General features: G+C 36.6%; 1 protein-coding gene across 6 annotated transcripts in view; it reads left to right on the top strand.

The window, feature by feature from the left end:
* ANKRD28 (ankyrin repeat domain 28) overlaps nt 1-19,896 on the top strand; it is a 125,514-nt gene that overhangs the window by 42,078 nt on the left and 63,540 nt on the right. For 3 of the 6 annotated variants that reach the window (XM_074838373.1, XM_074838366.1, XM_074838387.1), the window contains exon 2: nt 4,356-4,439. The exons of 1 other annotated variant lie outside the window; for it this stretch is intronic. In XM_074838373.1, coding sequence (XP_074694474.1) covers nt 4,356-4,439 — 84 coding nt within the window. Of the gene's footprint in view, nt 1-1,744; nt 3,270-4,355; nt 4,440-19,896 lie in introns of those variants that run through there. 2 more of the 6 variants (XM_074838393.1, XM_074838358.1) reach the window with 2 other exon arrangements.

Genomic DNA, 19,896 nt, shown 5'->3' with positions numbered 1-19,896 from the left:
GCATATGAAACCCTTAGCATTTGCTTACTATATAAATGTACTGGCTCGAAAAGTGTTCATTTACACTAAGCATACAGGCTTAGCTAGAAATCCATTATTTAACAAGTGTGTGTGTGTGTGTATAGTATGAAACCCAAGTGTGCATTTTGTCAGTATACTTTGCTTGTAGACTTAAAATATGATTGATTTTTTTTTTTTAAAATGAATGTTTAGTTATGCAACTATGCTACAGTGCCTATTCCTTAGGGCATTTTTTACAAATAGCAAAGTATTTTCTAGGCTGTGGTTGCTACGTTCCTTAGCAGACAGTAGGGTGTTGCAGTAGATGGGGCTTGAGGATGTCCATGTTTTTATTTAAACTGTTTTTGCTGTGTCCAAGAACAACATGAGTCTCATATGTTTTCATGTGAATCTGTGTCGTTTCTTCTTAATAAATGGTTGAAATGCTAGAACAAAGCAGTGTAGTGTACAAACCATTGCTTTTTCATAATTAAGATCAAAAGTATGAAATTCCAAAACAACTGGACTCTACATAATGAACAGAATATACTTACAAAGATGTTTGTTAGTCATATGCTGTAAATGAGAACACTTGGGAAATTTGAATGTGAAATTTCATGGTGAATCAGAAACTGGTGGTATATTCTGCCAGGCCAGCAGTCCTGAGGAGCCCTAAGCTAAGGTACTCTTTCGTGCTTAGGAAAAGCCTTCACCTGCATGAAATGTCAGTTGTGTGTTTAGCAATTTATTATGTTGCAGTGAAGCTGTTGTAGATGTTATTTCAAAAGAGTGGTGGCACTTTTCCTGCCTGTGCCCCCCAAAGTTGGGGGCAAGGGGCTATTAATATCGAAACCATTTAGTATACCGCTTAAACCTGTCTTTCACCCTGCCTGGATTCATATGTGCTTTGTTGAAGAGCTAGAAACTTGTTCGCTACTGGCAAATTCTCATCTTACCAGTCACTGAAGGACATTAGAAGCGCCTTCATGCTGCACAGCAAGAACAAAAACCCTCCCTCTGTTCCTCTAACACTGAAGCTTATCCAGCAACTTTGACAGAAGCCAGTTACATAATACACCCACAAGCCAGCACCATTTAGGCAGATTCAAGCTGAAATATTTATTCAGCAAGTTGTAGGGGTTTATAGTATAATTTTATTATTATGTTATAATATTAATATTACAATTAATTTTATATCAAAATAATACTCTTTTTTTTTTTTTTTCCAAGCTGAGGGTATGTATGTTTATCTATACTAGTTGCAAAAAACCATAGGCTTGGTCATTAATAGCTGGCTTTTAAATACTTAATCGATTAAGAGAGATTTTACTTTCATTTAATTTTCAGAGTATTGCTGTGGGGAGTATCTTGTCCTCAATGAGTTAAGCAAGGACTGTTTTGCTGCTCTGACCAGTGCCATATGAAAGCAGTTAAAATGCTGGAATTGTTTACTGCCTAAATTGTTAGTCAGCAGAGCCAGTACACCAGATTTCTTTGTGGCTTTTATTGGAAAATATTAAACAGTCGCTCTTTCTTCAGTTATAGGATTTTTACGTTTTCAGCTGCGTTAGTCACAGAACTGGCACAGACGTAACTGCAAAGACTGCCTTCCCCCCCACCCTCCCCCCCTCCCAAAAAAAAGCGCCTTTTTTTTGGTGCCAGAGGAAGTTGCACTGGGAGCAGTGGCTGGGTTCTCTGGTAAGTGTGACATGTGAGCATTACTAGGCAATTCATCCTGCCAGGCTGCAGTCGCTGCTCGCCAGGCTGCTGCTCAGTGGGAATGCTGCCGTGGCGGTGGTTTGTGCTCTGCTCCTACGGACTTTTAGTGACCGGCTCGGACATCCAGGATTTTTTTAAGCTTTGCAAGGCTATCTGCTGATTGTGTAATTTAATTTATCAAGGAAAGAAACTGATAAGCAGAAGCTCTAACTGAAGAGGAGAACCAGGTTGGCACAGTGACAGATGTTCGGGTAAAGAAGTTGGCTCAGAGAAGATGTACGGAGTCTGATTTTTTTTTTTTTTTTTCCCTTTTTTTCCTCTCCCCCTCAATCTGAATGAAGACTATCATGGGAACTGCATTCACATGGTGATCAAAAGAAACACTTGAGTGATGAACTGCTTTTGCAGAAGAAGTCCAAGGCAGTAATTTGAGCTTTTGTGTGCAGCAGCTAGCTTGTTTTGCTGAAGCATTCTTCCTCAGCAGTCTTTCTGCCTAACGCGTTCCCTGATGGAGAAGCCACGGCTACTGCCCGGTGAAGGAAAAATGAACGCTCTGCATTGCTTGTGTCCCTGATGGAGTAACGCCGTCTGCGTTGCTGTCGTTTGGGGAGGCTGGATTCAACCGGCAATATTATTCAAGGAGTTCATTGTCCCTGTGGTCTGACTCACCGCATGTAAATGTACTGCAGCCGTGCTGTACGTTGCAGATATTTTTCTTGCACGGGAAAGACTTATTTTCCTTTAGGCAGGTCCTGAATAACTGCTGGAAACGAGATGCATTTTTCTGGCTGGACTGTTTGACATTGAGAAAGGAAGCTGTAGAATGACAGGATGATCAGAAGGCGCGTTTATTTTCAGTCACCAGAAAGCCTGCGACGACTGATTTAAAACTGACCTTGCAGGAGTGGGTATAGCTGCGGCCATCTCTCTCGGGGCAATTGTTCCTTGTTCTGTCCTCAATAGGATGGTGTCGTGTCTTCTGCAACAATGATTTCACTGTGGGGGTAGAAGGACGCCGTGGAAGTTGTGACATTAACAAAGACAAATTTGCTTGTGAAAGGACAGCTGTGTGCGACAGCGAGTGCTGTCTGAATGGAATTGGATCTTGGGATATTTTTATCAGCTGTTCCACAGTTTCATTATTGTGGTTTCAATGCCTAGGGAAATTTTGTTTTAAAAAGAGCAACTTTTTTTCAGCATTGTCTTGAACATCTCAGGGTGTTTAAACCTGAAAAATGAAGTGTAAGGGGGGATTGGAATGTCCTTTTTTCAAATGCTAATACTCCAGTGGTAGCACTCACAAGTTTGTGAGGGCATGTGAAACAGGTGAAAGTATTTACTCTATGGTCCCTGTTGTGTTACCTGTGGTCAGGTTCCAAAAATACTGTTGCTGGTGGTTTTTTTTACTTACTTTTGCTTCCTCAAACGATCGAATGAGTCGAGTCTGTATTGTTGTTTTGGAGGAGGTGGAAGATGATTCTCCCACATTTATGTCCAAATTACCTCAGGAAAATGTATCTTTACGTCCATCACCCTCTGGAAATGTGCTGGTAAGGCATGTTGTTTGTTGGCATATTTCCTGCTTGTAACAGTCACAAATACCAATAGTAATTTTCCTAAGATTAACATAAATATGCATAATTTTGAAACAAGGCAGGGTGGTAAAAACTACCTGTACTAAAGAGAGGAGAAGCTGAAACCTAGCTGTAGAATTAATATTTGCATGGGCTTTTTCTATTTCATGGAACTTTATTTATGGTGCAGCAATAACAGATCTCAACTCGTGTAATAGCAGAGGATTTTTAGAGGGCTTGGTAAACTGTGTTTGAAGTAAATGCTTTTTCCCTGCTGCACTCCTCATTCCTCAATGGTACATTTATGCAGTACCACTTTAGAAACTGATGTAATCATTGTATTGCAATAATATGCTGTGTTTATTTTGAGAAGTGATAGAGTTTATAGTGTACTTCGAGAAAGAGCAATGCTAAGCTAAAATAAAAAAACAGTGTAAGTCATAATCTTGATGTAACTGTTAGATTGAAGTTACCACTTTCTGGAAATGATTCAACGCTGGGGACTGTGCTTTTAGTGCTGTAAACTACTCTATTTTGTCAAGTGACTGACTTAAATCTTGATAGCATACCTCAGCAGCTTTTCTTACTTACGAAGAAATCCTGCTATATTTAGTAATAGATGTGTGTGAATGTGAATTTGTTACCATACTTATGTGATGCACTTTGCTTTCCCACTCTATCTGAACAGGTGAAAAACTTCTAGTAACTTTAGTCACTTGCTAATCTAAAAGGGGTTTCTCTGCTTATTGTATAGAATTTGCAGCATGTAACAACAGCCTTAATTTTATTATGAGGAGTTCTCTTTTCAGCTGTTATAAACTAGTCTTCTGGGCCCTTTTTAAGAATATTTCATTGACTTAAAATATGTTCATGTATTTGAGGTTTTTAAAACTCAGAATTTCTTCAATTCTAAATACTGTTGCTGGTTTCTTTATTTCACTGGCTGGGATGTTTTATTTTGTCATCGTCTTGTGTTTGTGTTATGTGTCAAAAAAAAAAATGTGTATCACTAAAAACTAAAATGGAGTTACGTTCTAAGATGTGGGGTTTTTTTCATTTCAGCCACCATTGGTTCAAGCTATATTTAATGGAGATCCTGATGAAGTTCGAGCACTGATATTTAAGAAAGAAGATGTTAATTTTCAGGTAAAACCAAACATAATTAGCTTTGCATACATTTCAGTTTTGTTTTGATATAGCTTTCTGCTGTACTGTTCACTTTAAAACTTTGTTAATTCATGAGCTGTAAATTTTATTGCTTTTATCTAATAGGCAAAGTAAAGCCTATACATAGACTTAATACTGGGAAGGAGGAGTATAGCTTTGTAGTTTTGTTGATAGTAAAGACCTAATTCTATATTCCTTTCAAATGTTAGTTCTGCAGTGCTTAAGTAACTGAAAAGTTTGTTTATACAGTTGCATCAGGCTTTTTAGAAAGCTAGACTGGTGAAGTGTGATGCTATGTAGACTTTGATTCCTTTTAAATTAGATACAGCATATAGTCTACATTAGACAATTATAAGAAAATAGTCTGGGGTTTCAGTAGGTAGGTTTTAAAATCCACTATTAAAAGGGAAGCCTGATTATTACATTAATAAGTAAAAATGAAAAATTGTGTTCATATGTCCTATTTGCAGTGCAGACACTGCAGACTTAAAAATTGTACTGAAATGAAATTGAGTTTGTTCCATTGGGTGACATTCAAGATTTGAACAGCTTGCAGTTACTGTATTTACTTTCTATTAAAATTCTAACACTCTCATTTGAAACTATGCAAGATAATATAGCATAATATCTTTATATTGATTAGAAATTACTTTGATTATTAAAGCAGGCCATCATAAACCATTTAGGGCTTAACACTATGGGTATGTATGTAGCTGTTCTTTTCCAAATGCATCAGACCAAGAGTGATGCTAAAAAGCAAAGACTAACATCTAGAGGCTACATAGTAGGCAGTGTAAGACCATGATAATTGTTTACACTTTCTTCGTGAGATACGTGAACCAACAGCAAATATTTAGTTTGGTATGTGTATTTTGACATTTAAAAACATTCTGCAGAATTTATCTCTAACCAATGCCAGCTGAAGTATAAGGGAGCCCTCCCATTGTCTTGAAGAGCTTGAGTAGGACCCTGTATAAGTAAACTTGCTGTCAAATCTAAAGTTTTGTTTGATAAGGTTGGATGCTTTCAGTAGTTGTGCATGTTCTTAAGCAAGATTGTATGATGGATTATATAATATCAGAAGACTTAATCTTCTGTTTAGTTATGAGAGCATTAGCTGTGTATCCTTCCAGTCTCTTGGCATGTACACTCTGGTCACATTGCCTTTTTGGAAGAAAAAAAAAAAAAAGCTGATTAGTTTGTATTGTTTCACTTCTATTCCTCCATGTGTAAGGTTTAGCATTTGTAGCTATAGTGCCTGTAAACAAAGTTTTGTTAGTATCTTCCTAAAACCTCTGCTAGATTTCAGTATGTATGTGGTATGGTTTTGGTTTTTGTTCTATCTTGTCAAAGACTTGCCCATAAATAGCAGATATGCTTAAAAAAGAAAGCATGTAATTGTTTGATGTCTTTGAAGAGGGTTACTTCAGACTGCCAGGTAGTTACAGCAAAGAAAAATATTGTAGGTAGAATATTCAAAATCTGGAGGTTTTTACATTTTAACTTTTTTTTTTTAATTCCTTTCTGTAGATAAATCTCCCTTTAACAGAATGTGTGTGCATCTTAGACTAGTAATACCTAAGGTGTGCTTAGAATCTATCCAGAACAAATACACTTTTTCACAGCCACCTTATTCAGCAGAGTTGGATGCTTACAACACATGACCACTACTTCCTACCAAGGCACTCCTAGACCTACTATAGTAATTAATATTACATTCACATATATCCCTTGAAACACTGTTGAGACTAAATGAGCATATAAATTCTCCCATTGTTTGGTAGAAATGAAGTAAACTGCCTAGTGGATTTTTCTTTGTGTGTGTGTGTGTTTTGTACTTTTCCTTGGGTTTTTCGTTTGCTGTGTGTACTTGGCTGGACATAATATATCCCTACATAGTCTAGATCCAAAGTTGTCCCCTTAGTTACGTGTTATAAATTGGTGTGGACAGAAGGAGGGAAAAAGTGAAGAAAATGAAGTGGTTATGTATATGTCCTAATAAAGAGAAGGATCGTGCTAAACTGTTTTGACCGTTGTGGATTGTATTAGAGCAGTTGTATACATTGGATTTTTTTCCACTTCACTATCCAAGTACTTCAGTACAGTTGTTTGAATTCCAGAGTCATTCCCTCCAATGCCTCTGCAGAGCAATTTCCCCCTTTCAAGAACAACTAATTATTTTGCAGTTTGTATTCTAATAGTTGGGATTCCTTCCTTTCTCCCTTCCCCTGAGCATGGGTTGGACTCTTAACTGGAGACCTAGCAGGGTTCTGCAAATTAATTTTGCCCAGAAGTGAACTGAAGATAGAGCTATTGTAGGTCTTCATTGTGACAGTGACATTCATCTAGCAAAGTTGTTAGTGTCTTGATGAAATGTGGGTGTGTTTTTCCCTTCTGTTATGATCCAGCTTCATTTACCTTTTTAGTTTTGGGGTATGTTAATCTTTAACATTAATTGCGATTGACTTAATACTCTTTCAAAGCTAAGTTAGTTGAGTCTGTGTATTTGGCTTCCCAAAGCTGGGCTGTGGTAACTGATATTATGGTAATATCTAAAGCTTACACCCAGGTTGGGCTCTATTAGAGCATTATTCCTAGAACAGATGATGTCTTCTACCATAGTGTATTATTTAGAAAGATTCTGAGATGCATGGCCTTTCATAACATGAGTTGCTGTGTGCAACTGTAAGATGATGTAGTGATAGCAAAAGGGCTTTTTGAGGAAGAAGATTGTTCTCTGTTCATGCCACACCAGCCTTGAGTCACAGGCTCAGTCTAGATTTAGAAAGTGTGTATTGTATTCCACTCTGCAGTTGTAATCTTGTGAAGAAAGAGCAAGTTGAATGTATCACAAGCTGCTTAAAGTGTGGTTCAAGAAGGCTTATCTTATCTGCAAGCTGGAAGTGTGCAGCTTTTTTTATTGTCATGGTTTTTTTGGTAATTTTTCTATTGTATTGTTTGAAAGGTGAGCTCTCTTGAGGCTCCAATTAATGGAAGAAATGGAGAGGAAGGGGTTGTTTCTCCCTCCCCCCAAAAAATCTTGAGAAACTGTAGCTGCTTGTTTAATGAATCAGGCTTAAATCACACACATCACATATGTCAAGCCTGATACAATTTCTGTTATATGCATGGCTCTTGCTATGCTCTGTGTGTGTGTGTGTGTGTATGCGTGTGTATATATATGTTTTTAAAAACTGTTGTTATTTCTTGGTATCATCCTGAGCTTTTGAGACTCGGCAGGAAGGAAAATCTTGTGTGATAACTGACATTAAATATCTCTTTATTAGTTAATGGGGATCCTTAGCATTTCCTGATTTGCTGATTAGATCAGTATGGCTGGTTTGAATTTCATGTACTTTTCAGCAGTTAGTTTTAGGTAACTAAATTATTTCTGCCTTTTATAAATCAGGATTTGTTTGTTTTTTAAGATTTGGAGGCCTATTACTGTTGCAAACTGTGCCATTTCTGTTTGTAACTAAAACTTTGATGATGTATATTCAGTTTAAAAGATCATGAAAATAGAATATTTCATCTCAGTTATTTGTTAAGACTATAATTCTGTGGAGGGAATACCAGCTCACCATCAAAAATGATTTAAAGGTTGCAGATCTGACTATTGAAATGATTGTTGAAAATCAGAACAATTTGTCCTAGATGTTTAGGATAATATTTCTTGCTATGAGAAGTGATACTTCACGTAACCCAATACGCAGTTTTTATAACCCGATTGCACTTGATCTTAGCCAAGGGGATAAACATCTGATCCTCTCTGGAGCTGGTGTCAGTGTACCCCTTGCTCTTCCCATGCTAAAGCCAAACAAGAACTCTCTTTGGAGGAATCCCAAAATCACACAGATCTGTCCCAACGATCAAAAGTGCTCACTGCTCCTGTTTAAAGTAGTGATACTGACATATGTGGTAAGTGGCTTAAACATGAAACACCCGTGTCTTACTGCTTATTGTGCTTTGTGACATTCAGATAGATTTAAATTATGAAACATATTTTAAAGCTGCTTTATGTGTGAGTTGGTGGGGTTTCTTCCAACATAAAGTGAAAAAATGGAATTCCACATACTGTACCAAGGACTATAGCAGTCAGGGTTATCTGTTATGATTTCTATTCTGGACTATTTGCCATCCAGCACAGCTCTTAATTTAATACCTCCTTTCTGTAGAAGTAACCAAAAACTAAAATAAAAGCTCACCTGTGCTACTATTTTAGGAAGAAGGGAAAACAAAACCAAACCAGAGCAACAATCAACCTTGTCTGCCTTCCCAACCCCCCACCTGTATTAGATAGCAATGAAGTGTTGCCCATAAATCCCAAGTTTTGTTCCTGGGATTGACAAGGGGTGTGATCTGGTAGCACCAAAGTGCTAGGTACAAATAGGAGGGCTAAGCGTATGTATCTGACTTTGTTATTTTGAGCAATAGGGTTGCTGCGTGGATGACTGTTGCAGTAGCAATGTGGGCTCCATTCCCAGTCCTGCCAAATGTGGGTTTGCATAACTTCTTCTTTGTGTTATTTGTGTACTAGGAGAATGTTGCTGGATGTTCTTCTAGGGTAAGATATGACATCTTATTTGATTTCCTGTCGATTTTTTTTAAGTTATCTTAGTGTGCGGGTCATTGCATATACTGAAGGAGGAGGAAAATTGGTTTGTTAGTCTAGTGACAAGTCTAGGACTTTTTATACAGCATTGAGTCTGAGTACCAGGATAATTAGATTATCAGGGGTCTCAGATATGCTAGTAATTTAGGAATGAATAGTGAAAATTAAAGAACAGTTTAAAACCCAAGAAAGATTCTTTGTGATGCTGGTGTTTATTGACAAAGTCCTAAAAAGAAGTTAAATAGAAAAATAGGCAATGAATGTATGGTCCTCCTGCCTTTCATCTTTATACTTAACCTTGTGGGTTGAACTGTGGGGTAACTGGTTTTTTTCTGCAACTTGAAAGTGCAGCATATAACAGAAAGCCTGAATTACTTGGCTGAAATACAGAACATTCTACAAAATTTAGTAGAGTTCAATGTTCTGATCATATAAATAAATTCTGTACCTATTTCATACATTAAAAGACTTTTTTCATCATTATGTGGAAAACTGCAATTGCTGTCTAATTCAGCAATTACATTGAAATATCTCTCAATGTAAGGAACCTTACCTCTAAGTAAATATTGTGGACTTGCTTAAAAGCAAATAAACAAAAAGCCATAATGTGTAATGCGGTAAAAATAATATTTAGGAGTTTTTTTACCTTTATGTTCATTATCTTTCTATAGCCAATTATTTTACCAATGACTAATGTGGATTATTTTGTTGTTTTTGATAAAAAGTGTGCAGGTACACAACTACACGTGTAAATTCACTTTAGTTTGACATATCTATGCCTCTAAAAACCTCTTTCTGCATTAATTGCTATGCATAAAGTGAGTTACGCCTTTTGTAATCAGTGCCTTTTGTAACTTAAGAGTCAGGTTGGTGTAAGAATCTGTTGGCTGAGACCACTGGAAGAAGTCACTCAGAACAGTTTAATATGTGATGCTTTTCAAATAGTGGTGGTTCATCTGCAACACTGTCTTTCTGTGCTTTTGGGGGTGGTTCAAGGAGGCTATTTTTAACAGGGAGTGGAAATAGTTTTGAAAACAGCGGGAAAAACTTTGACAGTTTTGAACAGAGATTTGCATAGGCCAGATGAAAGCAATGGGAAGGTAGGTGAGTCCAAATTATACTCCTTTCCACTTCAGGAATACTGTGACCATTGATCAGAAAAACGGATTGTGATGCTTTGAAATGGTTTATGATTTGGTCTACCTGGAGATGGTTGTAGGAAAATCATATTCCAGGCTAATTCATTTATAACACCTCTAGTTACTAGATAAAGCTTCTGGCAATCAGAGCAAAGCTACTGTGTGACTTTAGTATCTAAACTGGTGAAAATAAATAGTAGTTAAAAGTTAGCATAATGTAGGAAAGACTAAGCAGGAATTGTGCAGTTTTTAACTCTCCAGGCTGTGTTTCTAAGAGGTGAGAGATTACACGTTTGCGAACGAGTCTGTCCCAGGCATGCATCGGACCCAGCATTGGTAACTATTTTGTAAGGTTCCTGCAGGCAACTATTTGCTTGAAGGACTCTTTTTTATTGGCAGCTGGAGTTGGCAACAAAAACTTGCACTAACATATTTGGTACTGTGGAGCAGCATCTTATTGTATTTCCTGGCAGGACAGACTGTGCAGACAGCACTATTAACTTCTGATTTGCTGATTCGAATGTGAAGGAGGAATTAAAAAGGCATCAAGAAAATAGTAAAATATTCTGAAGAGCACAATTTATTTATTTTTTTACTTCAATTTAATAGTTCACAGTGTGAAGTTTTCCTTTCTTAGTTGTGGTCATTGCTAGAGAGTTTCAATCCAGCATACATTTTTCTTTTTTAAAAGTATCAGTCCCTTTTTTTTTTTAATTGTGTCTTTTGCTAATTTCCAATTGCAGACGAGCATTTAATAAAGAGACACTGTAATTATTGTAACTTGAATTGTTTAGACTGACAGTATGAATGTGCAGCTGTAATAATATCTTGGAGGAGTGCACAGTTTAGACCTATTAAAAACAGTCTTAAGTTTAAGACCTCTCAAGTTGTAATATCTTGAGTCTCTAACCATAGCAAAGTGTTTAGTGAAAAATGGTGACTCTTAATATCTTAATAAAGTACATAGAAATATTTGCATGTTTTCCACTATTGAGAACACTTTTTTCCTCAGAGACATTTAGAATGACCACAAATATTAGTTTCCCATCTTTTATAATGTGCTAGTTAGAGCTAGCATGATTCTTAAGATTTATAGCTTCAGGTTTCATCAATCAAATCTAGAGAAAAAAATGTTTTTAAATTGCTTGTTAATTTTCCAAATTTTTTATCTATTTAAAATTCTATTCAAGTTTGGAGTTGGTTTTTTTTTTCCACTAGAAAGTTTTCTACTTGATTGAACATTATTTGTCATCTGTTTTTTTTTTTTCCAGTTTAGAGTATAGCAAATTTTGGGAATAAGGTTACAGGTATTTGTGAGTTTGAAAGAATTCTCTGTGATGAGAACATAGGATGAGTGATAACTTAGAGTTTGGTACTAGTTATTTTAATTGTTTCATCCTTTGGATTATTAAGCACAGTGACTTGCTGTGAGTTTTTCTGCAACTAAGAACTATATATTGCAAAGACACATATGTATGTGTATGTGTCTATATATATGCATACAAGTTATGTATCAGTGTGTGTGTGTATATATAAAAAAATATGGTAGCTTATTTAATGCTAATGACAGTAAGCATATAATGAATTGACTGTGAGAACAGTCCTTTGAAATAACTGTAGGAGATCGGAGAGGAAATAAAATGTTCCTGTATAAACAAATATGAATAATGAGAATCCCTCCAGTAAAAAAACCACAGCTGAGAAACAGGCCTTGACTCAGTGCAGCAGCTCCTGCCTGACAGCCTCTGCCTGGAACCCAGCTTCAGGTGCTGGAGCAGAGTCTGAGAAATCTTGTGTTGGGAAAGTGGGGGGCAGTGAGATCTCGCAGAGAGCAGGTGAAATCAGGATCAACATAAATCACAACACAAGCTGAGTGTGCCTTCAGATGCTTCTACTGCTAACTATTTATTGAAAGATTTTTGTTGCCCATTATTTATTGTCTATCTCTTAGAACAGTTCTCTAATACGAATTGAGAGCGCTTTTGTAATTAGCAGCATTTTAAGTAGTTAATGGCCTTATTTAATTTGGTTTGTGTTCATTTTCCTTGAGGAAATATGTAAATAAATTTTTCATATGTGTGAGAGAGAAGAAAATAGTATATAATCTCAGCTACTAATGGTAGCACTCATCTTCTCTATCCTGTTTGCCCATGGAATTCTAATAAAATATAGCTGTAGAGCAGGAGGAAGATGTTTCTTTCTCCTTAAACTTTTGCTTGGACTTTTGTCCAGTGTGCATGTCAATGTACTTTGTATTGCTTTCTATATGTTCTAGATAGTCTCTGTACTGAGCTTTCTTAATGTTTCCACCACAAACCCCTATTTCCTGTGTGACCAGCCTGATGAAATGATGAGTCCTGAGACTCTCCTGCTTTATAAAGTGTTCACTTCATTGAAATTTCTTTACATCTGAAGAATAGCAGGAAAATTCTATGAAGACTCCTATTTTTTGGTAGAGTGTTTTGGTCCTGTGCAGACAGCAGCAGGCTCTGCCTCCTCAGAACTTACAGCCATGCATCAGTTTTAAGGAAGTGCTCAAGTATCTTGTGTACAGGAAGGTCTAGGAGTTGGTTTTTAGAAGGGCATTATGTGACTAGCACAGGCAAATGTATGTGGTGTTGTATTAACAAGATACAAAGTTAGCTTGTAAAACATCTTATCTCTAAACATGCTCAAGTTTTAATGAGGTGTTTTTAAGGGAGTAGATAGAGTTCAGTACTACCATATGGGAATGTCCAGGAGTTATTTCGGTAAGGACTTAAGTCAGTTCTTAAAAACGTGAATATTCATGTTATGTATCCGAAGGGATAAGAAAAAACTTTGCTGTAGGGAATGCAGGGAGGTTTTTCCTGTAGGAAAACTTCTACTACTAAAGGATTTCATATGAGTCTGTTTGATCCATGGATCTGAAGCCTGACTGATTCCAGAAACGGAGAACTTTGGAGACCTAATTCTTCTGAGTGTTCTGGAAACTTGCTTTAAGTTGTATATTGTAAAGAGTATTCACCAGCTACTCAAAGAAGATTTAAATTCTTAATATAGCAGTTATTTACTGTTACTTAACTTTAAAGTTGTTGATTTCCTGTTCATTTGTGTGGAATGTTTTTCAAGCATGTCATTTGTAATGAATAATCAGATGTCTTATTTCCTTTTCAGTGGTTTAGAGTGAATCATGTTTTTCAGCCTCAATATAAAGTGTATCCAAATGGTGTTAAGTCCCTCTTCTGGTGTAGAAATAGATTCAGAATGTTTTAAATACAAATCTGTATAATTGGGCATTTTTCTTCAGAATCAAAACTCTTAAGAGAATCTTGTCAGTCCAACGAGGAGTAATTCCTTGCTTCATGTCAATAACTGTATTTAGCCTGTGCAAATGAGACTCTAATAAGAGTGATACAAACAGGTCTTCAACAGTTATGGGATAGTTTGACTAACATCAGCAAATTGCTACTTGGTACAGTGGATTCTGTGGACGGTAGCTCTCAAAGTTACCATTGCAAAGTTGTAGGAAAACTCTCAGAAAAGAAGAATGTGCTTACATGGCACGGTTCTGCCTTGTACAGGTAATGAGAAATGCTCTTTAGAGACTTAGTGTGAATTAATAGTAGTGTGGTATGCTACTCAGGCTAATATATCTTCCTTCTCATCAGATTTTGTAAACTCACCTAGTACTATGCTAATATGGTTATACCGTTCACTAAACTGGGCAAACAAGCTTGGATGTCTGCGTCGCAGTGCTTTTACTGTATTAGCTGTACACTGAATTTGTTTTACAGTAATTGGGTATTTGACAGACAGGTTTTGTTTCAGTCACTCTTCTTTAACATTGAAAAATTGGCATTGGTGTAGAGAACCATGAATAATTAGATTGAATTTAAATGTGTTTCAAGAATTTTGTTTGAGTCTCCAGTGTGATTCTTAGTGATAGTGATTTTGTAGATCGTGTCTGATTTGCCCTAATACTTTTAGTGATTATTACTTAAGATTGTAACCTTCAAAGCGTAAGTTCTGCATTTCCTGCTGCTTTTACAAAACAAGCCAGAGGCAAGGTCTTGAATAGTTAGAGCTTACTGGGGTTACTTCTGGCAGTTGCTGTGCCTGTCACGCAAAGGACTGGTATTTGAGAACAGAACATCCCAACTGAAAAAGCAGAGAAGAAAAAGCTCAGTAGACTTAATGTGCATTAACTTCCAACATCGACACAGTCCTTAAAGAATGCATTGCTGGTAATAGCAAGATAGGATTTGAATTTACTGATTTGCAGTAACTTTCTGGGTGAAAACTCTTTATGCACATGTAACATACCTTTGAACAAGACAATTTTCTCCACTTCGCAAGTAGTTAAAGCTATAAATCTACTGTGGAATATCTAATGCACAATCAGTGAACATCATCATTTCCTTCATCCAGCTTGGCCCTTGTACACAGGCTCTACACAAGGTAGATACACCTTTTAAGTTCCTTAAATCTACTTTAATAAAGGATGGATGTATATCAAAAACTGGGAAAATAAAGTGTTTCTCATTTGTTTGCTACATGTAGGGAGGGCTGTCCCATAAATGCCCAAGGAGGAGGACTCTTGTCCACTGTCAGTAGGTGGATGTAGGGCCTGGAAAGGCTCATACTGGTGTCAGGTCTAAGGACAAATGAACTGAAAATTCATTGCAATGAGGGATCTCTGAGTCCTTGCTGAAGAGAGTATGCCCCAAAAGTTCAGATGCAATGTCTGTCTCGAATATGAAATTTGAGGAGAATTTTCTTAGGCCTGTGGTATCAGCCTGTACTTTTCCATCTCCAAAACCAGTAGAATTCTGTTCTCTTTTCAGTTTTTATTAAAGTCCTACTTTATTATCATCCTTCCTGATCATTAATTTCATTTGAGATTTTATTTGCATGAATTACTAGTTATATACATATGTATGTATGTAATTATGGTAACTTATAAATTACATGATGCTGACTTACTGTCTCAAAGGAGTGCAAATGTCTTGCTTTAGTCACTGCTACCACATCCTATAATGACAGTTATCTTCCAAGCATGTTCCCTATCCACTTAGTCTGAGGATAAGTGCAAATAAAATCCTAAGGTTACCAGCACTTTTGGAGGAGTTTTGATCCTTGCTAGCAGAGTCTTTCTGTTGGGTTTCTTTTGTGATCAATGTGGGGAGTTTCTCTTTTCTGTTGTGGACACTTATTGTTGAGTGGAGGCGTTTTTTGACTCTCATTTTCATTCTTCGGAATAGATATATTTGGCAAGATTTTTCTTGCCTAACAGTTTGTCTTTGTATTAGCATAGATTATTTTGTATGGTACTTTAAGTCAGATATTCAGAATAGTGCAGGGGTCTCTTAACAGAAGGACTTTGCCTATTGCAGCTAGATGACCTTATTTTATGAAGCCATTAAACCTAACACCACAAGCAAGATGTTTTAGGTTGCTCCAAGAAGAGGTGCTAACATTAAACACACAACCTGAAAACCCCACCTTTTTCTTTCACCAAGACAATGCAGTTAGTGAGACAAATACCTGATTTATATCAGACACATATAGGGTTGTCATTCTAGTGCTAGCCGTTGCAATGAAAAAGGCAGAAACCCCAGCTTTTCTGAACAAAAGTGCCATTGGCCCGAACATAATGTAGTGGATTTAAACTGGGATGGAGATGTGCATACCTTACCTAGTGTGTTGTGATCTTTCACTGGAGCATAAACAGAGCCTGTATTGTACTATTTTCTGTCTTGGCATATTTTTCTTATTTGTATTCTCAAATATTACAGATAGATGACAGAATAAGGCAAGGTAGTCACTGTCACTTTCTTTCAAATGCAGTTCAGTCCACTCTACAAGCACAGGCTGGGTTACATAATGTGCTCCACATCACTGTACTCTTATTATGGAAAGTCCATTGTTTTCACATACTACTTCGGTTTTTTTCAAAAATAATTCCAGAGTTATTTATCATTTTTCCTATTGGCAACTGCATTCCAATTAAAAGCTGGGGTTTTCTTCTGCCATACACATCAGGTAAATGTTTACAAATCATATGCTTGAGATTTCGGAAGGGTAAAGCCAGAGGAAAGTATTTTTTAATTATTAATTACTATATCTGTTTTTTTAAATATAGCATAGTTTTGAATGCTACAGAGGCTTGTGGGTGGATATTTTTTAATTTTCATGATGGGATTTTTTGCTCTTGTCATCCCCCCCACCCCATACTCCCTCACACCTCAAATGATCTAGTATATTAACAAATAGTCTTGGCCCTAAAAGTTGCTCTGTTTTAATTCCTGAGTTAAAGGAAGAAAAATACATCCAAAATGTCTCAGCTGTGCTGTGAGATCAAGTTGCTCTTATCAAAGGGTAGAGAATAGCTCTTTATTCGTTCCATGTATTGGGCAAGAATTCAGTAGCCTTTATTAGTGATAAATGGACCAAATTCTTGATATTGGAACTTCCAGTGAAAGGGAACAGCTCACAAAACCTGCTCAGTTACTCAGGTCCTTATCTGACACCCAAATGGATGCTTGAGTTCACTCACAAGGAGTCCTAGCCTTTATAATTTGGGCAAAAGAAGTTACGTAGACATTTTTATAGAACAGAGACCTAGGTTCAGCTTTTCTTGCAAGCTGTGTTTGTTCTGTAGATGAGTTTGAAAATCTGACCAGAAAGAATTTTAACAGTGACAGCAACATTATAAAACCTGCATGGAGCATAAAGGTTAAAGTGTATGAGAAGATGTGTATTTGCAAAAAGCACCCTGACTTAGTACTTTCAGAAAAACAAGAATTGGAGAGATGTTTTTGAAGTGAATTACTTGAAATTGGAAAAACACACAGGTGTTTAGTTGTTTGAAAGTATGTCTCTTGAAATACTTCACTACAAGTCAGAAAGTCTTCTTGCTGTGTACTTCTTTAGTTCTGAGAAACAAGGATGCACCGTCTACCAGAATACCTCAAGCCCTCTTGTCCTCATATGTGTTGTTATTGATAGTTTTTTACCTCTAACAAAAGTAGGATATTTAATTTCATTCTCTCTTGTCCTTGGCAGTCAAAAATAATGGTCTTCCAGAAACCAAATAAAAAAGAAACCATAATCTACAAAATTCTGTGTTTTCTTAGTGAAACAGCATATTTTTGAAGGTTTAGTACTTCATAAAGGCCTTCTTGAATACAGGGCTTGCTCATGAACTGAATCTCACTGTTTAAACATCTCAACCACATCAAAATAACTTGTATTTTTTTGAGTGTATGTCTTTAAATGAGAAAATGTCACTTTCATTCTCTGAGAGTTTAGCTGGCTGTGGGGTCCAGCCATTGTAATCGTAGATGGAGATGAAGCTCAGTTAGCTGTTCCTTGCACTAAATGTGACTTGCTTCTTTTTCTTTTTGTGTGTCTTTCTTCTGGTGCCACTCTTTTAAGTGGACAGGGCTTCAAACAGTTATACCTGGATGTTATTTTGTGTGTAATGCTTGTGACATAAGACAGCTAGCATTTGAAGAATTAGTTTTACAAAAAGATGTCCAGAACAGTGTTAACAATATGAATTGTTCTGAACTTGTTCCCTTTTTTTGCTAGTCTTTTTTGTAGTGTAGTACCAACTTGCTTTCAAACTTACACTTCCCTAAGTTGCTACAAGCGTTAAAGTTTGGGATTCAATAAAAGTTAAACCAGCAGATTTTCTTCCTAACATGTTGTTCTATCGAGTGCCAATACTGAAGGCCAGATCACCTTTTGGACAAGAGCACTTAAGCATCTGATGTTTACTCATGTAACTTGAACTTTTGATATTATTTGTGCAATTTTTATTAAAGGTATTTCCAGGTGTTACTTAAAAGCAAAAATACTAGACAGATACAACTGAGCTATCTTACTTGTTTTTTAAAAATAGTTTTTTAATAAGAGGTGGTTGAATATAAATGAATATTCCAATATAATATGTCACTATAATGTATATGAATCCTTGAAGTTTTTTCTGTGCAAACTTAGTTTCAATGATTCCCACCAGACTGCTTTTAGAAAAGAGCCAAACTTTCAATGTGTTTTTATTTATTTTACTTTGTGTATGAATTGTGTGTAATGGTTCAGTGAGGATAGAGTTTTTTATCAGCTTTAGTTTTGTTATTTGAATAGAATCAAATAATCATTAGCTGAATGGGAAATAAATTATTTAATATATTTTAGTGGCGTTCTGAATTTCAAATCAATAGCAGAAATTCCATTTTTAAAAATGCTTGGAGGCATCAGCTTAAACGAGGATGCTTTTGGGATTGCAAAGTATGTCCAGACAGCAAAGCCATGCAACAGGAACTTTTCCCTGTCTTCTCCTTGGTGGAGTTCCCCATTTATATTTGTGTCCCTGTAATGTGGAATGGTACATGACAGACAGTGTCATTCTGCTCTCCTCTAGGTAAAGGTAAAACTCATATGTTTGACCTGCTATTTTTCTGTAAGACTTCAAATACACTCCACGTTTTGTGTTAGGGAAGAAACATGATTGCCTGGAATGTTCCGGTAGCCAGAAAAGGAAGGGACAGCTGTTTTGTTTTGAAGTGATTTACAGTTGGTCACCACTGTTAGAGACTCTAAAATTCCAGTTTAGGATGTGTCTGCGATGCTTATTTTTTTTTTTTTTCTCCTAAAGCTCTCACCATGGCAGATATCTTACTGTCCCAGGGAAGGAGGTTTCCTGACCAATGTTGATTCTGTCGTTCATTCATTTCTCATGGTAGAAATGTGGATATAGCTCGGAAGTTTTTTATAGTAAAATTTCTTAGCCTTTTATCACTGCCATTAGTGACGAGATCAGAATAGATCAGATTGTCCATTTCTGTAGCTTTTAATGCGACTCGCTTAGGGTGGGTTCCTCCCTCTTTTGCCCATTCACCCAGACCCAAGCCTGTTCTGTCCTGTTTCAGAAATATGCCCATATAAAACCTGAACAGCTCTATGGCTTGTCCATTTGCAGTTGCTGAGCTTTTGATTTGGAAAATCAAATTTTGGAGAGGAGAGTTAATGTCTCCTTTGCAATTATGTAGCTAATAGCCTTCTAACATCCTAAAAGTGCTTGCTGGTTGCTTTGTGTGTCAGTATAGATGCACTAAAAACTACCTTGTTATGGGATTTTCTTTTTTTTTTTTCTTGTGGCAATTCAGAAAGTAATGAGCTTGTGCTCTCAAGGAACATGCATGCTTAGAGTGACATTTATAAGTTTATATTAACTTTTGGTCTTTCCCAAAATAGTGTTCTTGTGACTTCTTTCCAGGTTGCTTTGTAGTTCTCTTCTGACTTACATTTTATTTTCTACTGTATACCTACCACTGCCAGCTAATTTTTTTAAGGTCTCCACAAGCTTCAGTGGTACTCACAAGTGAATGATTTAGTGGTTTAATCCACAGTATGACAGGTATTATTATTATTTAGAAAGTCAAAGAGCATGCACTATTAAATTGGTACTGAACATCTTAACTAGAACCAACACTGGCGTTTGACAGATTACAGTTGAAATGACCCTTATTGCTAAAGACACTTCTTCTTTTTCCTACAAGACAAGGTCTCTCTAGTCTTCGGTTACTGCTGTCATAATGAGCAAGAGGACAAAGATTCCTCCTCAGTTTTTTGTGATTGCTTGGAAGTCTAGATTTGCTCTGTCCCAGTAGATGGCATGAAGAGGATGTCCTGAAAGGCA

This window comes from Strix aluco, chromosome 1 (genome assembly GCF_031877795.1).
Source record: "Strix aluco isolate bStrAlu1 chromosome 1, bStrAlu1.hap1, whole genome shotgun sequence".
Taxonomy (NCBI): Eukaryota; Metazoa; Chordata; class Aves; order Strigiformes; family Strigidae; genus Strix; species Strix aluco.
Note: the sequence above shows the minus strand (reverse complement) of the source record. Positions and strands in the feature narration are given on the sequence as shown.